Source organism: Pituophis catenifer, unplaced genomic scaffold (genome assembly GCF_029215685.1).
Source record: "Pituophis catenifer annectens isolate HBS135680 unplaced genomic scaffold, rPitCat1.0.hap2 SCAF_1, whole genome shotgun sequence".
Taxonomy (NCBI): Eukaryota; Metazoa; Chordata; class Lepidosauria; order Squamata; family Colubridae; genus Pituophis; species Pituophis catenifer.
This window is the reverse complement of record NW_027256881.1, coordinates 145,190,272-145,211,032: the sequence shown is the minus strand read 5'-3', so window position 1 is coordinate 145,211,032 and position 20,761 is coordinate 145,190,272. Positions and strand designations below refer to the sequence as shown.

The window sequence follows — 20,761 nt, the reverse complement described above, 5'->3', positions numbered from 1 at the left end:
GCTTTCATGGGAGTCGTAGTTCTCTAAAGCCCTTCTCCGCATGATTCGGAACGAAGAACAGCACTCAATCTCCCAAGAAGCTTTTCGCGAGCTCGTTGTTGCTGCGGACTGAGCATGCGCGAGTCAATGTGCCTGTTTTCGTAAGCGGCCGCTGCAGTGATTCGATGGGGGCTCACGATCATTCTCGGGTGCGGTTGTTTGCAGGACTCGGAGGGGTTGGTTTGTTCCTGTTCTTGATAGTCCTGTATAGAGTCGGGTCCGAGTTGGAGGTGGGTTGTCAAGCCGGATAATAACAACAACCAGTTATATATGTCTCTATATAGCAGTGTTCAAAAGGCTTTGCAATGATTATGCCATTTTTAGACCGTATTCGCATTTTAATTCGTTCAGAGGTAGGTTCAATTGTAAATAAGGCTGCCAGATTTTTGCATCGCAGATCTGATAGTTTTAACAGTAGGTCCGTGATTGTCCTAAGTGATTTTTGAGGAAATAACTACAAATAATCAAAAATGATTGTCTTATCTCTTTGACAAACTTAAATTATTAATTGATTAAGAAGTCTTGAATAAGGTGAGAGCTCTGATAAAATAATTTTGGATATTGAGTCCAATCAACCCAAAAAAAAAATCAAATTTGCCATTACACTTTTTGAAAATTTCAGTTGCCCTCAACCTCAGGCAGCAGGATCAGTAGATTAATATTGTGGCATAAAGTAATATATCTGTAACACACACACACACACACACACACACAAATGATTGTATTGTTTAGTTCATTTAGTTTATTGTGTCAATGGAAAATGGAGCAAGGGCAAACATGGCAGTGTTTTCTTTGGACATACTTTACACATTAATTTCTATATTTAAAAGAAAAAAAAATATTAGCAAATCTATGAGTTTATGAACTGCAGGTTATAACTGATATTAGAAAAAAGTATTTAAAAATTTCAATAGATGAGTTAATTGAAAAGTTTCATGGAGTGTCAGCTGAAAATAAAACCAAAAAAGGAAATGAGACAGAGTAGTGTGGGAATTGACTGGCTAGGGCTCTTGAGAGCTTAAGTAAATATTCTTGATGCTGGGGGAAAAGAAATATTTGGAGGCTTGGGCCAAGTAATGCAAAGTTAATAATGTTCTTTATATTCAGAATAGAAAAAATATTCGGAATAGAAAGTTAATTTTCTTCTTTATATTTCAGGAGAAGAGGAAAACTTGTGTCCTCTCCACATACCACCCTGCCCAAATTAAAAAAATATTAAAAAATATTAAGGTTTGAGGCTGGCAAATCTCTGAACAGTTTAAGACACTTGCAAAGGCTCAGTATGAGGAGAGGACATTTCCTTATTTCTGATAGCTTTATAAGGTTCTTCTGATGCCATTTAGAGTGGTATCCTTGTGCCCCAGCTACTATGCTTATCCATAAATGGTTGTAATTTACTTTTCTCCAGATAGTTATAGCATTCCCATTTTGTAGTATCTCTCTTCTTTTGCTACAGTAAGCTTCAGAATCTGAGGAAGTACAATGCAGTGGCATCACCTTCCCTTTTTCCATTCAAGATGAAGCTATGGAAAATCTGAACCAGTGTCTGACATTTAGGAATGGATACAGTGAGAGCCGTACACTAAAACCTACTCCAAAGAAAATTTATTTTTATATTCCCTATTTCTAAATTGCCCATCTCCCTCAGATGCCAATAGGGTATCTGGGATAGGGGTTGCCTAACCTGGAATATGTCTTTCATTGTCTTTTAAATGGAACTGTATTTCTGATATGGATCAGTTTTAAGTTTTAAGGATATTAAGACCTCATCTTTCATCGGGTGCTGCTCCAGCCTATTTTAATCTGAATAAGGATAATTTAGTACAGTCATAAGAATTTATGAAGGGCCCAGTTGGATAAGACCAAAAGCCTAGCTGATCCAAAATTCCAATCCATTACACATACCTAGTCAGATATACCGTATATAAGAAGCTCTAAAGCAAGGCTCAACTGAAGCAACCACATCTCCTTATATTCAAAATGAAATGATCTGCAATTCATGATGTTCAAAATGAAATGATCTGTGATTGGAAGCTAATGTATTCCTGTCATGACTTGTAGCTATTGTTTGCTGATCCTTGTTTATAAAACTGATTGCTCTCCTTTTACGATTGTCCCAGGTGATAGCAATCACTACATCTTGTAGCAAATTCCATTATTCCAATAGGTCCTGTATAAAACTTATTTGTTCTTGAATCACTGCCCAGTTTTATTAGCCTCTAGATTTGTCCACATGACACACTTTTCTGTACCTCTTGACATTTTTTTCATTTAGTGCTTTTGTAGAACCAGATATGTCCCAGCAAGAGGGACAAATTCTCAAAGAGAATTGCTCTAACTCTGCCAAGAATGTGTAGATTATAACTCCCTAAATTAATCAGCCAACATGATTATTGCTGATAATTCTAGAAGTAAGTATCACAGTAGGGCATAGGGAAAGATGCTCTAGTCCTCTGATAATTTTGGTTGATGCTTAGTGCTTTGGGGGGGGGTGTTCTTTGATTTCTTTTGGGGGGGGACTGCAGTAACCAAAGCTGTATACTGTACAATATTCCAATTGTGATTACATTTTTTCTTCCATTCAATTAATCATGTCTGATTCTTGGAGACTGCCTAGACAAGGCAGTCTCCAATGGCAGTCTCTGCCATTTTCTTGGCAAGGTTTTGGGGAAGTGGTTTGGCACTGCCTCCTTCATAGGACTGAGTGAGAGTGACTGGCTCAGCTGGTTGTGTGCCTAAGGTAAGATTAGAATGGTCTCCTGGTTTCTGATGCCTTCAGCACTATACCAGACTGATTACAAAGTATATCCATGCAAAATCCAGAAGTATCATACTCCATATTTTACATTCTGAATTCAACTAATATTTGCTTTAAAGTATTGATTGTGTGTTTATTTATTTATTATTTATTAGTTCAATTTATATGCCGCCACTGAGACTCAGGGCGACTCAGTGTTGTTTGAGTGCCCTGCATACTGAGGAGCAGCTCTGCCAAAGTGTTATTTAGTGCTTTTTATAAATGACAAGTTCAACCACTTCACAATCAGTTGTAATTATCTCAGAGCACCTCACTGTTATCACCTCTGATGTTGGAAAGTTTTGTGTTAATATGCAGGATTCACAGTTAATTAGCAAATCATATCGGCTGTTATAACATTCAGTTTCCCAATTTGAAGGGAACCTTTTGAACTATTTCACGTTCCTTTTTAATTCTGAATTATTTATGCGTAAATATGCTCAAATTAGATTTTTGGAAGCCTGTGATATTTTTTCTCCTTCAAGGAATTGTATTTACATTAGCCTTCCCCTGTTGAATATCATTTAATTGTAGTGAGACTGAAACTCCAAGAAGTCTCAACCAGATTTCCATATTATGGAAATGATGGGAAATGCAGTTGAAATGCATCTTTTGAAAAACTACAGTATATAAACATGCTTTTCGATTAATCCAGTGTAAGCCGCCCTGAATCTCCGGAGAAGGGCGGCATATAAATCAAACCAATAAATAAATAAATAAATAAATAAATAAATAAATAAATAAATAAATAAATAAATAATAATAAATAAATAAATAAATAAATAAATAAATAAATAAATAAATAAATAAATAAATAATAAATAATAATCCCTATTCATGTGCCGCTGTCCAACCGAATTTATCTTAACAGAATGATGTTGATTTCCTAGCATTATTTGGTCTTCTCTAGCCAAAGTAAAGTCATTGGACTTTACAGTATAAATATTGATGGGGATAAGTTATAGTTTATGAGTGTATGGATAGTGACACATTCCAATTTTTGTCTGTGTTGCTGTCATTGGCAGATTTCTGCAAAGCTAAGCCAGGTAGGTTGTGAAGGAGATCTCTCCTCTTGTAAACTATACTAGGAAGTGGAGAAAATTTGAAGAACGAAAGTGGAAAATCAGTTCCATAGTATTGCCAGGTATACAAGTAGTCCTCAACTTACAACCATTCGTTTAGTGACCATTCAAAGTTATAGTGGCACTGAAAAAAGTAACTTATGATCCTTGTAACATCCTCATGTCACATGATCAAAATTCAGATGTTTGATAATTGGCATGTATTTATGATAGTTGCAGTGTCCCAGGGTCATTTGATAACTTTTTGCGACCTTCTGACAATCAAAGTCAATGGGGAAGCCAGATTCATTTAACAACCATGTTACTGAGCCTGGATAGCTCTGCAGACAAGGCACTGTAATTTAACACCAGCTGTCTGCAATTAAAGTAAGTTCGAATCTTGCCAGGCTCAAGGTTGACTCAGCCTTCCATCCTTTCTAAGGTAGGTAAATTGAGTACCCAGTTTGTGGGGGCAATAAGCTGACTTTGTATAAAATATACAAAAGTATGAAGGCTATTGCTTAACGCACTGTAAGCCGCCCTGAGTCTCCGGAGAAGGGCGGCATATAAATAATAATAAAAAAAACCCTAATTTAACAAATTCAATGATTCACTTACCAACTGTGGCATGAAAGGTAATAAAATGGGGTAAAACTCACATAGCTGTCTTTCCTAGCAATGGAAATTTTGGGCTCAATTGTGGTCATAAGTATTTATTATTTATTATCAAATTTATAGACGGCCCTTCTCCCGAAGGACTCAGGGCGGTGTACAGCCAAAGTAAAAAACAGAGATACAAACATTAAAAACAATTTAAAAAGATATATATAAATTTGGCCCCAAAGTTAAAAAACAGTAACAAAACATATTAAAAACATTTAAAAAGCATTAAGCCAACCCGGCTTGCTGAAAAAGGAAGGTCTTCAGGGCACGGCGCAAGGCTCCGAGGTCTTGAATTCTTCGTATCTCTGGGGGCAGTTGATTCCAGAGAGCAGGTGCCCCCATAGAGAAGGCCCTTCCCTTGGTTGAGCATTAACTGTATGCACGTGTCTATATAGTGAAAAGGAATTGCTCAACTTGGAAGGAAACAATACTTACAACCTTGTCTCTGGATAGGGCTGTTTGAAAATGCTTCAAAGATAATTTTGTTTGCAAATTAATAAAGTTGTTTAAAAGGTGTTTTTTCCCCCTCAGCTAAATCGTATGATTTTTAGAAGGAGGGTTCACTTAAGTTGGACCTAAACATTTGTGTCTTATTGTTCTCTCAGCCTAATCTACCTCACAGGATTGATTGTTGGGAAAAAGAGGAAACAGTGCAGCATATAAATCTAACAAAGAGGTGGACTTAACCCTTTCTGGAAAAATCCATTTACTAATGGCGGAATGATGCTTCATGGTAAATCAGACCACCGTTTAACAGTATTGTTTTTGTGTTTGATCTGTAAGGTGCTAAATCAGTGGACTACTTATTCGTTGTGGCAGATACAGAAACCACTCTACAAGCTTGATCTAGAGTGGCCAAAGTTTTCAGAAGAATTTACTGGTCAAACATTTTGTGTTGCTGTTGATCATCTCCAGGGATTAGTCTACGTGGGACAGGTAAGAAACAACAAAGTCAAAATGTTTATGGAGCCACTATTGCTACCCAAGATATAGTTATTTCATTAAGGAGATGAATAATACAGTGTTGTAATCCTGCATGATTCTGCTTACTCCTTCAGGTTATTTCACTTTTTTTTTTAAAGAAAAAAGCTAATGCAGATTTATCGCTTGACCATAAATCACTCTTTTTTTCATTTACATTTTTTGGTTTGGTTTACCATTTTAAAAGCTTACGCATTGTTACTTTACATTGTTACAAGATTTGGCTTAGTATTGATGTTCTAATTATGTTGATGAATTATTTCTTAATTACATTTCTAGCCTCCTCAGTTTCAAAATGACTCCGGGCAGTTTCATACAGTTAAAAAATATTACATTAAAAAAAAAACCTGCATGCCTTTTTCCTATAGTTCTTCAAATTACACACACACAAATGTACTTGAAATTAGCAGTTCAATAGCAACATTTTATAGCAGAAAATTTTACAGCATCTGAGATTATCTAAAATATTTATTCTTCCAATTCTACATAGAGCCCTTTATCTGGCTTCTGGTGTCTGTGGTTCCTTATTACAATATCAAAAATTATTCTCCGCTTTATTAATATCGAATGTGTTTCAATCACTTTATTGTCTATTGTCTATCAAACTATGGTTTTCATTGAAAAATGGAGATACTGTCAAGTTAAAAGGTAAATTTTACATTTCCAGAGATGTGACTGTGTTTTTATTTTGGCAGCTTTCTTTCAGATTGCATCCAGATTCTCCTGTTTCAGCATCTGATAGTACTTTGCTCAGATATGCGGAGTTTTCTCACAGTTTCCCTTTGAAGTCTGTGGTCTGGTTTGCATAACCTATTGTGACTTGGCCTAAAATACTGTTTGAACCCAGACCATAAGACAGGCTGATCATGATCTGAAACCATGATTGGTTTTAATTAGTTTATTCAGTGATGGTCCTATCTGTCATCTGAAGCATATGCTAGCATATGGATTTTGGATTTCTAAGAAGATGGTGCAGGGTAGCAGGAATAAATTGGAGCTAATCCTACATAATTGAGGATTGAATTAGGGACACAGAGGAGTGGGTATATTACCCCTCTCTCATTATATATGCTGTTTTGCGAGCATCAGTATGGGCTTGTGGTTTGTTGCAGGGGTGAAATGTTACCAGTTCGCTCCGGTTCTGATAAAAACTACTGGTTTGGTTGAATCAGTAGTTAAAAAAAGCTACTGGTTCTTCCGAACCGGTATTTCCGTTGATCAGCTGTGCCGCACGGTTTAGCTTTGCTAGAAAGTAGGAAACCCTGCTTTCTACAGAAGCTAAATCACATGGCACAGCTGATTCCCGCCCCTCACTGTTCTACTTACCTTCCCAAGCCTCCTTTTGGTGCGTACTGTGTGTGTATGTGTTTGATGTGCACTGTGCATGCACACGTGCAGCATGCGCTTGGTGCGCATGCGTGGATGTGTGGCCAGCGAACCGGTAGCAAACAGGTTCAGATTTCACCACTGGTTTATTGGTATGAAAATAAATTAGAAGGGCTGGTCATTTATCCAACATAAAAATGCAGACATTTTGATTAAAGACTGGGAAAACATGCCATGCCATATTTGGCTTTTGTACATATTCACTGACTAAATGCCTTACTCTGATCCACAATCTTTAGCGTGTTGTGTGAACGCATCTGTAACTAATGCAAATTCCATTTTTTTCAATACACTACCCCAAGAGGAATCTGATTATTTCTTTCTTTAAATTATACAGCCATCCCTCTCATCTGACTCTGTAAACCTTGCATAAGTGAACGTGCTGTTTTAAAGTTTATTGTGTATTTTCTTAGTAGCTTAAAAATATAATGCTAGAGTAGTGAACCAGCTGCTGTACTGTTTGCTCAGTCTCTTCATAGGGACAGCCCCAAGTACTCTGTCTTAATGTCTAGTTTTCTAACATAAATTTGACAATAAGTACATTGCAGGTCTGCATGTATTTTTAAATCACAGCTGCAATGGCTAAAAACAATTACTGTAAACATTGAGAAGGCATTATATAATTGCATCATTTAAAGATCAGAAGCCAAAAGTTCTTTAAAGCCTGAAATGTGCAATGTCTGAATTTTTAAGGGATGTAATGCGTCTAAAATTAATCTGAATTCCCACTGTTCTAATTGCAACCTTTAATAAAATTACTGTTAAAAAAAATTAAAATTGGCCTGAATTCCCAAACTATTGAAAGACTGCCAGGGTAAGACAGATTGATATAAGGAAAATTGAAGACCAGACAGCTCGACTTCTGGATCTCTGAGGAATTGCTGGAAAACGTGATCTGTTTCCCAGCTGTAGCTTTAACAAATGATACCAACGTGGCAGAAGCAGCAGAGGCTGCCTTTCTGTAAAGAGTTTTTGCTTTGGGAAATATTTTGTGACTGTCAATTAGAGACGTAAGTAGAGCTGCCTTTTTGAAAATAGTCAAGGAATTTGGGGTTAGTACAACAGTTCTAACAAAATCCAGCATTATATATATATACAGTATATACCCTACGCCAGTATTGTAGGATTCCTGGTGAATTTCTTGGGGCAGTTAAAAATTACTAGTTGCAATCTTTAATGTACTTCCTAGCTTGGGGGCTTTGTTCTTGAAATCCCCGACATCTACCCATTGAACCATTCTTAGAGTATGGTAGGTGGCTAGGAGAGCCAGGGCTTTTTTTTTTTTTTTTGGTCATCACTCTGACAGGAATGCTCATGGGAGTTCAGGTTTTCTGAATTCTCAATCTAAAGCCAATATGATCAGCACCAACCAGGCTGATGTGTTAAGTTGGAATGCAATTGCCTTTCAGTTTGCTCATATCTCTATTGTATAACAACATTCTCAGTTTGGGGAAAGTACCTATTATTAATGCTAATGTATTAGCATGCTAATGTATTTTAGCTTTTACTAAGCTTATTAAGCTAAAATACATTAGCATACTTTGTGATTAAAAAATATGTTGAAATGTGGTTCATTTTTATGTGGATATTTTAAAAAGAGAGCCAAGTTGGTGTAGCGGTTAAGGCATTGGACTGGAGACCATGAGTCTAGTCCTGCCTGGGGCACAACCCCATTCCAGGTAACCTTGGCCTTTTTATTCCTAAGAAGTAGGCAGTGACCAACCACTTCCAAAATCTTGCCAAGAAAACTACAGGGTTTAGTCCAGGCAATCGCCAGGAGTCAACAATGACTCAAAAGCATTTAAAAAAACCCTGCATTTATGTGGCAATAATGTGACAGTTTGAGAAATGAATAAATAAAGCAGTACTGGTTGGAAATAGTCTGATCTCTGCTCTCTGTTTATGAAATATCCTTAAGTGGCATGGATGGAAGGGCAAGTGTGCATGGTGCCAAGTTTGAGGTATTTTAAGCCAAGCACAGGATTTAAAAATAAGTGGATCTTTTAAAATGTATTGTGATACTTTAACTTTTTTTTAACCGTGCTTTTATTTCACCCTGTTTTAGTTCTGCAAAAGTTAATTTGGAACCCTCTGTTGTTAAATGTTGTACATATAGTACAACTCTATAGCTCTTTTGGAATATTTAATTATTATTTTTGGACCTGTGATTTTTACTTAGTTACATTCTGTTTGTCATTCAGAAAGGCTTCTCATTGAATAGCGAAAGAAATAGATTAAATTTGGATTTGTTGGAATTTTCGTGTTACCGTAGGTACCTGAATCTTAAATGTTCAAATGCTGAGAACAAGTAAGAGGGAAAAGCCATTGCCTTCTTGGGCTGCTGTAAAGCTTTCTGAAAGTACTTTTCTCTGTCTTTTGACAACAATGCCTTGCGCTAAATACTTCGGTACCTTTCTTACATTTGGCATTCCAAATGCAGAATTTCCCAGCCAACATGGCCATTGTTGAAAATTCTGTAAATTAATGCCTGCATAATTGAAGGATGCTTGGGTTATGGAAGTGTGGACTAACTTTCTCAAAACAGCTGTAACAATTTTCTCAATCCGCACACAAAATGATGGATGTCATCTATTGTACTGCTACATTGACTCTTTAGACATTAGTTTCTGTGGTCTCCTCAGATCCACCAATTACTTACCTAGCTGCACTGGCACACTCTGAAACTTGAGAGAGGCGAAATGACTAGTATTTATTAAATATATTTATTTTCCTTGTTCGTTTTTTGGAGGTAACTATACCAAGCTCTTTGGAGTTACAATAGAATAATGCTTAATTAAGGCTATTTACTGTATAAGGGGCTGTAATGAAAAAATGGTTGGGTTTTTCTGTCTGCCATACCTCTCTGATTCTCTTTTTTGTTATCTTTGTGCTCCTTGAGAGAGGTAACGATGACGTGCCAAAGGTCTCAGTATACTCTGAGGAAGGCTATCTTGTACAAACATGGAAAACAGCCACCATTGAGATGCCCCATGGAATCTTTGCATTGAGCACACCCAATGGAAGCTCTGTGTGGATCACAGATATAGGAAATGGTGCGTAGAAATATTGTTGTTTAACGTGGATAAAGAATGCTGTTGCGTGTCTTATGTTTTGCAACTGAAGTGTATTTTGGATTGAATTTAAGTTGAGATGCTGTCCTTCCCCAAAATAAATTGGAACCCAAGATTAAACATATAGGTCATATATTTTTTACAATAAACATGTATCAGTCTGGTACTCATCAGATATTTCAGTTTTCAAATCCCATACGCCCAATTGAGTGTGGACAATGGCAATGAAATCTGAAGGATAAAGTCATTTTAAGACATCATACCAATATTTAATTTAAAAAGCATCAGTAATGAGAAACTCTCTGTCACCATAAAAATGTCAGCGTACAATAACCAATAATCAAACCTAGAATGAGTGTCTTCAAAACTCAACAGTTGGTTAGGTAGCTTACTTCTGACCCAGGTTGACCTTCTTCTAACCACCTTAGTTTGTTTCTTAAGAGTTTCTTCCATATTCTTAAGCCATCATCCCTCCTTTTTCAGATAAAAGAAGATAATGTGCTTTTCATCTGAGGGATAGCAAGCCAAGCATGCTTCCACCAAGAAGGTTTTTAGCCATAGTAATCAAAAGTCCTTGATGTATCTATTTCATCTCCATAATGGGTTTTCAGTGTTAGAAAAATATGGTAGGGATACTTAAAGGGAGTTGGCATCAGCTCAGCAGCTGGTGTGCTTTTTGTAATTCTGTGAATGAGAAGAGGTGATGGCACATCCGTGCAAGCCCCAGCATCTCACTTTGTGAAAGTTTCTGCAGGTAATGCCTAAATGAGTGTGCAGTTTGGCTACGATACCCGTCATACAAAGCACGCAGTGCAAATAGCTAATGTCTGCATTCCTGTTTTAGTAAGGCATTTCTCCCCATCACAGTGGGGAGAAAGTGGGTTGTTAATGGATAGTAGCATTGAAGGCTTTGGGCAGTGTGAGAGCAAAAGGCACGTGGTGCTGTGGCAGACCATTTTCAGTGTCTTCGCAGGTATAAAAGCACGACAGTACAACCGATGTGGCTGCAGCCTGATTCTTTTTTATGCTTGGCAAAATACCTGTTTCCAGATATTGTAGCATTGATTGTTTATTTAAAATTCGGTTATATGGGCTATCTGCAGCTTGCACCCTATTCTTGAACGGAGATTTAGCCACGTTCTTTTCACACGTCTGCAGATCTTGTTATTTATTCAAAGTTTCAGGAGAATGAAGAAGAAAAGGATTTGCTAATCAAGGGGCGGTGAGAGAAAGAACAGGAACAAGGGTTCATTATGAGCAACTCTCTGTGATGCAGAGCAGAAAGGTTCTATGCAGGTAGTCCTCAACTTATGACCACAGTTGAGTGCAAAATTTCTGTTGCTAAGCGAGACATTGTTATTAAGTAAGTTTTGCCCCATTTTACGACTTGCAGTTCACTGCAGTTCTTAAGTTAGTAACACTGTTAAGGGAAGCTGGCATCCCCATTGATTTTGCTTGTCAGAAGGTTGCAAAAGGTGATCACATGACCCCAAGACACTGCAACCAACAGAAATATGAGCCAGTTGCCAAGTGTTCCAATTTTGATGATAAGACCATGGGGATGCTGCTACGGTCGTTAAGTGTGAAAAGTGGTCATAAGTCACTATTTTCAGTGATGTCGTAACTTTGAACGGTCGCCACACAAATGGTTATAAGTCAAGAACTACCTGAATCCAGAAGTTCTACCAATTTTCCTCTGAACAAGGTAGGGAATAAATTATTATTTTGTTTGTAAGTCCGTAATACTTGTGACCTTGTTGGAAAGTCTCAACTTCTCCTTGATGCAGGAAAATATGGACATACAGTGAAACAGTACAGCCCTTTTGGTGAACTCCTTCGAGTCATAGGTACTCCAGGTACAGCAGGTTCTGATACAGACCCTCTACAGTTTGACCAGCCAGCAGAGGTTTTTGTGGAATCAACCGGAAACATTTACATTGTGGATGGTGATGGAGGATTAAATAATCGGTTGCTCAAATTGACAAAAGGTAAGCAAATGTAGCAAATCAGTGAATGGCTAAGACGCTGAGCTTATCAATTGAAAGGTCAGCAGTTCAGCGGTTCGAATCCCTAGTGCCGCGTAACAGGGTGAGCTCCTGTTACTTGTCCCAGCTTCTACCAACCTAGCAGTTCGAAAGCACGTAAAAAATGCAAGTAGAAAAACAGGGACCACTTTGGTGGGAAGGTAACAGCGTTCTGTGCGCCTTTGGCGTTTAGTCATGCCGGCCACACGACCACGGAGACGTCTTCGGACAGCGCTGGCTCTTCGACTTTGAAACTGAGATGAGTACCGCCCCCTAGAGTCGGGAACGACTAGTACATATGTTCGAGGGGAACCTTTACCTTTAAGCAAACATATGTTGAAAATGTTGAGGCTGGCTTTTATTTCTAATATGCTGATGTACCATTTCCTAACTGGGTATGTTGGTTGGACTAGCGGCCCCCCAATCTTTTGGGCTCCAGGGACGGTTTCCATGGAGAGAGGTTTTTCCGCCAACTGGAGGGGGCATGGTTTCATTTGCTGCCTGCATCCTGCGGATGGGGCTTTGCTTGTTTGTGCGGCCCAGTTTCTGGCATGTTGTGCCCGGGTGCTGGTCCACAGACTAGGGGTTGGGGACCCCTGGATTGGACTATGACTTATAGAATATGAGATTTATATCTGAAGACTGGGAAAGGCTGCCTTAGTGGCTTTTTCTATGATAACAGAACACATTAGGAGTGGTTAAGTGGTTTGCGTTTGATGCAATCAGCATTAGCTGTTGACCAAATGAACGTCTCCATGTGGTTTTCTTGGCAACACTATGCCAACGTTGTTGTCTTTCGGGAATATTATTTTTAAACTTTACAGTCTAGCCTACAATGATGGGGCTTCCAGGTAGCCTCTCATTTTCAACCATTAACCAGGTTCAATCCTGCTTATCTTTTTTGAGATTAGCAAAGGTTTTTGGAGATGCAGCCACTTGCCGTAAGACATTTCCACAAATTATGAGATTCTAAATAAGGAAATTGAGTCTTCTCCCATGTACCTCAATTCTTGGTGACCCATAGATTATGATTTTAGGGCCTCTGCAGACATAAGCCACCAATATGCATACAATTAATGCTGCAAATTTACTGGTATCTTATCTTTTTATAAGATTTGAATACTTTTTCAATAATATTCTGGTGATATCTTAAGATATCTTAAATAGCTTTATCTCACAGAAAAAAATAGATACCGTATTATATTAATAGTCAGAAAGCTGAACTCCTAATGTAGTATTATACAATGGAAAGCTAGATTATATCATTTAATGCATATCAGTGAAATATAACTTGGTATTTTCTGAATATTTATGACACAAATATGCCTGCTTTATTTTTCCTAATAGGAATTTTTTTTCCTATTTTTCCTGATGTTAGGCCCTCAGTTTTCCTGTTGTGATAGAATAGCATGGCTATTCCATACAATTACGTTAAACTCCTTTAAATTGGGAGTCAATCTTTTTGGTTGTAGATGAGGGCAAAATGTTTGATCTTTTTTTTTTTTTCCCAAAAGCAGTTTAGTAGTTTTTAAAGTAAAAATCGAGTTAAAAGTCTCAAAGTGTCTGATTGCACTCATTTTTATATACTTTATATCCTGATGAGGTTTGTGAATTAGCACTGTAAAAAGTCCATACGTATCCCTGGACTGTGGGTTCTCTACTCCTGCTTTTGTTTTAATCCTAATACGGTAAAGGTAACGTAAAGGTAAAGGTAAAGGTTCCCCTCACACATACATACTAGTCGTTCCCGACATTAGGGGGCGGTGCTCATCTCCGTTTCAAAGCCGAAGAGCCGGCGCTGTCCAAAGATGTCTCCGTGGTCATGTAGCCGGCATGACTAAACACCAAAGGCGCATGGAACGCTGTTACCTTCCCACCAAAGGTGGTCCCTATTTTTCTACTTGCATTTTTTTACGTGCTTTCGAACTGCTAGGTTGGCAGAAGCAAGTAACGGGAGCTCACCCTGTTATGTGGCACTAGGGATACGAACCACTGAATTGCTGACCTTTCCATTGCCACTGAGCCACCACGTCCCTTGATACTGTATTATACTATAAACTCACTTCAGGAAATGCTTGATCAACCACTTTTTACCCACAGACTTAAAGATTCTATGGCTACGTGGAGAAAACGGTACTGCTCCTACACAGTTCAGGATTCCACACAGTGTGACTGTGGATTCGGTTGGGCGGGTAAGGAAGAAGTGATAATTTAGACATAATAGTATATAACATTAGAATACCACCAACCACATTGATGAGGATATTGTTGGCCAAGCTAACAGCCATATAGCCTTTATTGTCTCAGCACTTGGTATGTGCGCAAGATAACACACATACAAAAGGAGGAGGGTTTTACTCGTGCAGTTTGACAACTTTTTTTAATCCCCAGCCCTCCCTCCGCTCCCAATGTCCTTAAAAGTAATGGCTGAACAATTGCCTCAATGGCTATTCAAACCATTTGGGTGGATGAAAAAGTTATACCGTGTTTCCCCCAAAATAAGACTGTCTTATATTTTTTTGAACCCCGAAATAAGTGCTTGGCCTTATTTTCACGGAGGTCTTATTATTTTGGGGCGCATGGAGGAAACCAGTGGAAATGGCGGGGACCGGCTGCACATGCCTTTAAATATTTTTGGGGAGGGCTTATTTTTGGGGTGGGGGCTTATTTTAGTGCATGCGCTCAAAAGCCCAATTGGGCTTATTATCAGGGGATGTCTTATTTTAGGGGAAATGGTACATATTTACTTGAATGTCAAGATTTGGTTCCTCTCTGACATAGGGTAATGAGATGCTGATTATTAATTTAGAGAGCAATCCGCTTAAGTTAGAAAATGTTTTGTGTATTTCTTTCTCGGTGCTCAGAACAGTGTCTTTGTTTGCACCAGGTCTGGGTGGCAGACAGAGCCAATTGGAGAATCCAAGTTTTTGAAAAAAGTACTGGGGAATGGTTAGGATCTTGGGATAACTGCTTCACAGAAGATGCCCCTTACTCTGTAAGGTATAGTATCTGTGTGTATATGCGTGCCAGTGTGTGTTTACTGGATGGAAGAGAAAAACTTTTCAACTATAGAACAAGAATCCCTTTGTGTATAGGATTTCTGATGAAGGTTTCAATTCCTAGGATAGAGCCAGATAAGAGTTATGTAGCACTCTGAACGCATCAGTGGGTTCACTAACAATTCACATCCCCCTAATTTTGAAATGCGATCACCTTAATTATAAATTTTTCATAACCAGTATACTTTTTGAAAGTGAGCTGCCAGTGATTGGTAGCCCTGGCACTTTATCCTGTGACTTTGACCTTAAAAAGCTCAATTTCACTTTCCTGGAAGATACCATTAATCTGCCTGATATTTTAAAATGGCATTTGGGTGGGATCCAAGTATTCACTGAGTGGAGTTGGAAACAAGCTAAAATGGGAGATGATATTTCTGTTTGTTTTACACACACACACACACACACACTCACTTCAGTGTATTTTATGCTGCCAGAAAGCAAGGTTGAGCTCTAGGAAGGGTAAGATGTGGATGAAAATTGTTTCCTCAAGCGAGAAACCCCACACACTGTTTTGGATCATGGACCATTTGAATAATTTCCATTCTGTTTAAATGTATACTTGCAGTGAAGAGGATTAAAGTGAGATTTTATGCATTCTTTTATTGACGTACCCTTTCATGTGGAGTAATCTCACACTATTTTGGAACTGTATGAAAGAATTGTATCTTGTCATGGGCCAATAACAGTTCGCAGATCAGCACCGGTCTGTGGATTATGCTTTCTTAGTATTTTTTTTTTTAAAGGCAAAAATACTTATATTTCATATATTCAGATAATACCTCTGAATATTGAAATTTGTGTCCAAAGAACTGCATGGGTTTTTTTTGTTTTGTTTTTTTTTTTGTTATTGTCAACTGTCACTTTTCTCAATTTGCACCCAACATCCCTGTTGAAAATTGGTTCCAAAATACTGAAGCCCACCAATAGGATTTTCAAAAAGCTCTTAAGGCAGCATTTCAGGCAGTTGTGGGTATCTATAGAGACAGCAATGTTACCTCAGATCCAACAGAAATGCATATTGCTCACAGAACGAGAGCTTTTAAGATTCGACAATTCTTTTTTTTAAAAAAGTTTTCTTTTTCCCCCCCTTCCACTTACAGGTTTACTCCTGATCAGAAGTATATAATTGTGGCCCACCTAAATATTAATAAGATTTCTATTTTGGCAGCCCCACCAGTAGGATTAATTGGGGATTGCATTGTAGTGGACACAATCCAGCTTGCAAGAGAAGTCAAGCCTCATCTTCTGGATGTCAGCTTAAGCACTGGAGCCATATATGTGGCAGAAATTGGAGCTGAACAAGTACAGAAATATGTACCCTTGGACTAATGGGATCTTTCATGCCATACAAGCAAGTGTGGAATCTCTTGTCTGTCACAACCGGATGGGATTGGCTGCAATTCTTGGACTCCTCTCCGTCTCACAGCTGATTGCTGTGCTGGTTGGGGCGGGGGTGTCCCTAGGAGCAGCTGGCGGAGGGATTTTGCTCTACTAGATGGCCTGCTCGCTCATTGCGCAATACTTGAAATAACTAAGGATGCATTCTGTGCATTTATCTCAGGGACTGGTTCGTCTTTCAGTATTTTAGCCGAGTTTTACGGACCGTGTTTTAATTGGTTTTTCATATAAATTATTTCTCTTGCAATACAATTCCAAGAGTTTTACTGCTCGTTCTTTCAACACAGAGTTATGTGCTTGCAGTGGTTTTATCGCCAGCCTTAAATTTGTTTACAGTCAATGGGAAAAAACAGCATATTCGATTAAATAAATAAACAAGTAAACAAACAGGAAGGAAGGAAGGAAGGAAGGAAGGAAGGAAGGAAGGAAGGAAGGAAGGGCTATTGCAGTAATCTCAGGGAGCAACTCCTACTCTATGAGCAGATAAGATCTTTGAAAAACATGCATTGTACTCTAGCATTAGCAGAGCCTGGACCAGTGGCGATCCACATCCACTGAAGGTTTTTCTAAGCACAGCCCCTATTCAAAGGCAACTTAAAGTGTTTCTTCAATTGCTGATCTGTTTTCCTGTTGTATTTTGGTACAGTATTCTGAAATGAATATTTTTAAAAATACGGTATGTTGTGACTGTTCAGCCTACCAAACCAATTCCATACATTATAGTTGCCTTGTTTTATACTCATCATTGTGATGGTTCTCACCTTTTAAAGAAACTTTTCCTGAATTATTATTATTATTATTATTAATTTAATTTGTATACCGCCCTTCTCCCAGAAGGGACTCAGGGCGGTGAACAGCCAAAATTAAAAAACATACAAATGCAAAAGTTAAGATAATTAAAAGAATTAAATCATTGGCTACCCAAATTTAAAACCCCAAATCCATAAAATTTAAAATCCCAATTAAAAAACCATTTAGGCTAGGCCGGCTTGATGAAATAAAAACGTCTTCAGGGCTTTACGGAAGGTCCGGAGGTCCGGGATCAATCGTATTCCAGGAGGCAGCTCATTCCACAGGGCGGGTGCCCCCACAGAGAAGGCTCGCCCCCTGGGGGCCGCCAGCCGACATTGCCTGACCGACGGCACCCCGAGGAGGCCCTGTCTGTGAGAGCGTATTGGCCGGTGGGAGGTTATCGGTAGCAGCAGGCGGTCTCGCAAATACCCTGGCCCTAAGCCATGGAGCGCTTTAAAGATGAGAACCAACCAATAATGAACGTGTTCGTTATTTTTTTAAGCAGAGCAGAACTAACAGCAATTTATAAAGCACTGCTTGGGATATTGACATGTTATAAACATGTTAAAGACAGCATATGTAAATATTTGTGATTAACTTAAATTAAATGTAACGAAGACCAATTTAAGAACTGCAGGTAGAACAGCCACCTTAGAATTGACAGTAACTTTATCAAAGTAGTGGATAGCCTCTGCCTTTTAGAATCAACCATCAACAGTAAAGGAATAAGCAGTCAAGAAAAAGGCTGCAGATTGGAGCTCCGTAGAGCAGCCACAAAGGCCTTGGAAACGATATTCCAATGTTGAGGTGCATCCAATGTTGAGGTGATGTGGTCGCTAGGAATCAAAAACCTGATGACACGTACTCCATCTATCAATTAACTAACATTGTTCCTCTGAACTTTGCATCTTTGTCACTCTGCTCCAAAAGTTCCTACAAGATATTTTTATTAATTTATTAATTAATTTATTATTTATTTATTTATTTATTTATTTATTTAATTTGTATACTGCCCTTCTCAGGGCAGTTTATAATATTAGGATACCTACGTTGCTTTGAACCTGAAATCGCAGAATTGTGAGCTAAAAGAATCCTAAGAGGCAGTGGCAAATCACTTCTATTTTATAACACACACACTGGAAAAAAAGTCCAGCATGGAGCTCCTGCTGATTGGGAACTGACCTCTGCATGAGGAATATCTGTTACCTTAGTTCTGGAATATTTCCGTATTATTTTAGTGAAAGTTCCTCTGGTCACTAGAATAATTCCCCTTTCTAGTACAGGTAGTCCTCGATTTACAACAGTTTGTTTAGTGACCATTCAAAGTTACGTCACCGAAAAAAGTGACTTATGACTGTTTTTCACATCCCCACATCCCCCTTACAACCATTGCAGCATCCCCACGGTCACACCATCAAAATTCAGATGCTTGACGACAGACTCATATTTATGACGGTTGCCGTGTCCCAGAGTCACGTTATCCCCCTTTCGCAACCTTCTGACAAACTCAATGGGGAAGCCTGATTCACTTAACAATCGTGTTACTAACTTACTAATGACTGCAGCGATTCACTTAACTGTGGCAAGAAAAGTCATAAAATGGGGCAAAACTCATTTTAACAAATTTCTCACTCAGCAACATAAATTCTGGACTCAAACTGTGTCCGTAAGTCGAGGACTCCCTGTATACTCTTTCCAAAATATTCACATATATTCTGATATTTCAGGTCCTACAGCTAAAGACCGCGGGTTCAGGGCCCAAAAACATTCCATGTACAATGGCAGCTGCACAGGATGGAACTCCCCTTTTATGACCATTTTGGAACTTGATTCCACATACAGAGACAAGGGCTACTGTCGGTACCTCTTCTCTGCTGCCAGAGGAGCCAGGCAGCTTTGCTTTAGGAGGCATAAGTGGTTGGGACCTTTTAACCCTTCCCTTTTTGTAAAAGGAAGCAAGGGCACCAATTTCCCCCTTATTCTGTTGAGTTCTGTTCCAGCATGTGGTGTGGCATCATGTCTGCAAATATCTCGTTCCTATGATCCATAGAGGGAAAGTTTAAAGCATAGGCCAGTGATGGCTAACCGGACCAAGTGCCCAAAGCGCAAGTGAGCCTGACCCCCCAAAATGCAATGTGCATGCGGCCCCCGAGGATGCACGTGTGACCCATGTGCATGTGCCCTGCCCCGATGCATGCATGCAAGGGCCCCCCACCCCATGCATGTGCACACAGACTCCTGCACACGCCCCCACCCATGTGCATGCACGAGACCTGAAGACCAGCTGGCCGGCGGGAGGTGCACGTGCATGCGCAGCAGAGTTGAACTGGGGCGACGGCTTGCGTACCATCAGAGGGCGCTGCATGCCACCCCTGGCACGCATGCCATAGGTTCTCCATCACGGCCATAGACAGTATTTGCTTAAGTTTGGACTAAGCCAAATGTTTGATTATATGGGGGAAAATGTACCGTTGAAGAAGACATTTATTTATACAGATTCTAAAGTACTAACAAAATAGTACGTTTTATATTGCATTATAAAAATGAATATTAAAATAAACAATACAGCACAATACAACAATAATTACTAACAGTATTAGTAATAAAACCTGGAAGATGCTTTTCATTGCCCTTGTATAAGTAGTAATATTCTACTGTGCCATACACATTAGTGTCACTGGACAGAGGTGTCCCTTCGTAGGAATACTCTTTATCTAAAAGGCTACATATGCTGAGTATAATATTGCATTTTTAATAACATAGAAAATGTTGAGATTAATAAAATTGATATAGTTCTGAAAACGACAATAAAACTTGAGATCACATCTACACTATATAAAATACTGGGGGAAAAAATGGCCCGTAAGTCCATTAGAGTCGTTTGTTTAAAATGTGGCATAATACTGAAATTCAAATTTATCACACCCACACGCGCACACACACAAAAAACAAACTAAGTGCACAGAGTACTTATTGCAACTGCTCTATTCCACAGTATTGGTATTTTGGGGGGGGGGTCTTTCCCCCATAATGCAAGGGAGTGGGAGGGGCAAAGCCTTTTGTCCCTGACTGTTCCAACTCCAATACAGGTTGTTTGCAGATCTGATCCCTTCTGAAATATTTGGGTTGGAACTTTCAGGTTGTAGCCTTTGCATCCCGTAGCAATGATAAGATACGCAGGGAATGTAGTGGTTGCAAAGAAATAAAACTGGCCCAGTAAAAGTGGTGGCCTGACCTTTGTGGTCTTGTGCATCATCGAAAGAGGTGTGCTCTGTCTACGAAAAACAGATTTTGCATTGCAACAAGCATTGTGCAACCCTTCCCTTCACATGAGAGTTATGAAGCAGAGGTAGTGGCACTTCCCCTGCTGTCCTTCCCAGTAAATATATAAGGAAAGAGAGGAGCAAAGGGCATATTTATACCATATGCTAATTCTCTCCAAGGGAAGGAGTAGAGGGAAAGCTTGGCATAGAGGGGTTAATGTTCCCTT

The 20,761-nt window shown here is 38.9% G+C and overlaps 1 protein-coding gene across 1 annotated transcript; it reads left to right on the top strand.

The window, feature by feature from the left end:
* The first annotated feature begins 114 nt into the window (after positions 1-114).
* On the top strand, positions 115-16,725 carry NHLRC3 (NHL repeat containing 3). Its single transcript, XM_070956071.1, is given in 8 exon segments — positions 115-133; positions 136-269; positions 5,344-5,496; positions 9,827-9,980; positions 11,786-11,986; positions 14,123-14,214; positions 14,910-15,022; positions 16,182-16,725. Coding segments are annotated over 8 exon segments (1,095 nt in total). The 3' UTR covers positions 16,411-16,725.
* Positions 16,726-20,761: the final 4,036 nt, after the last annotated feature.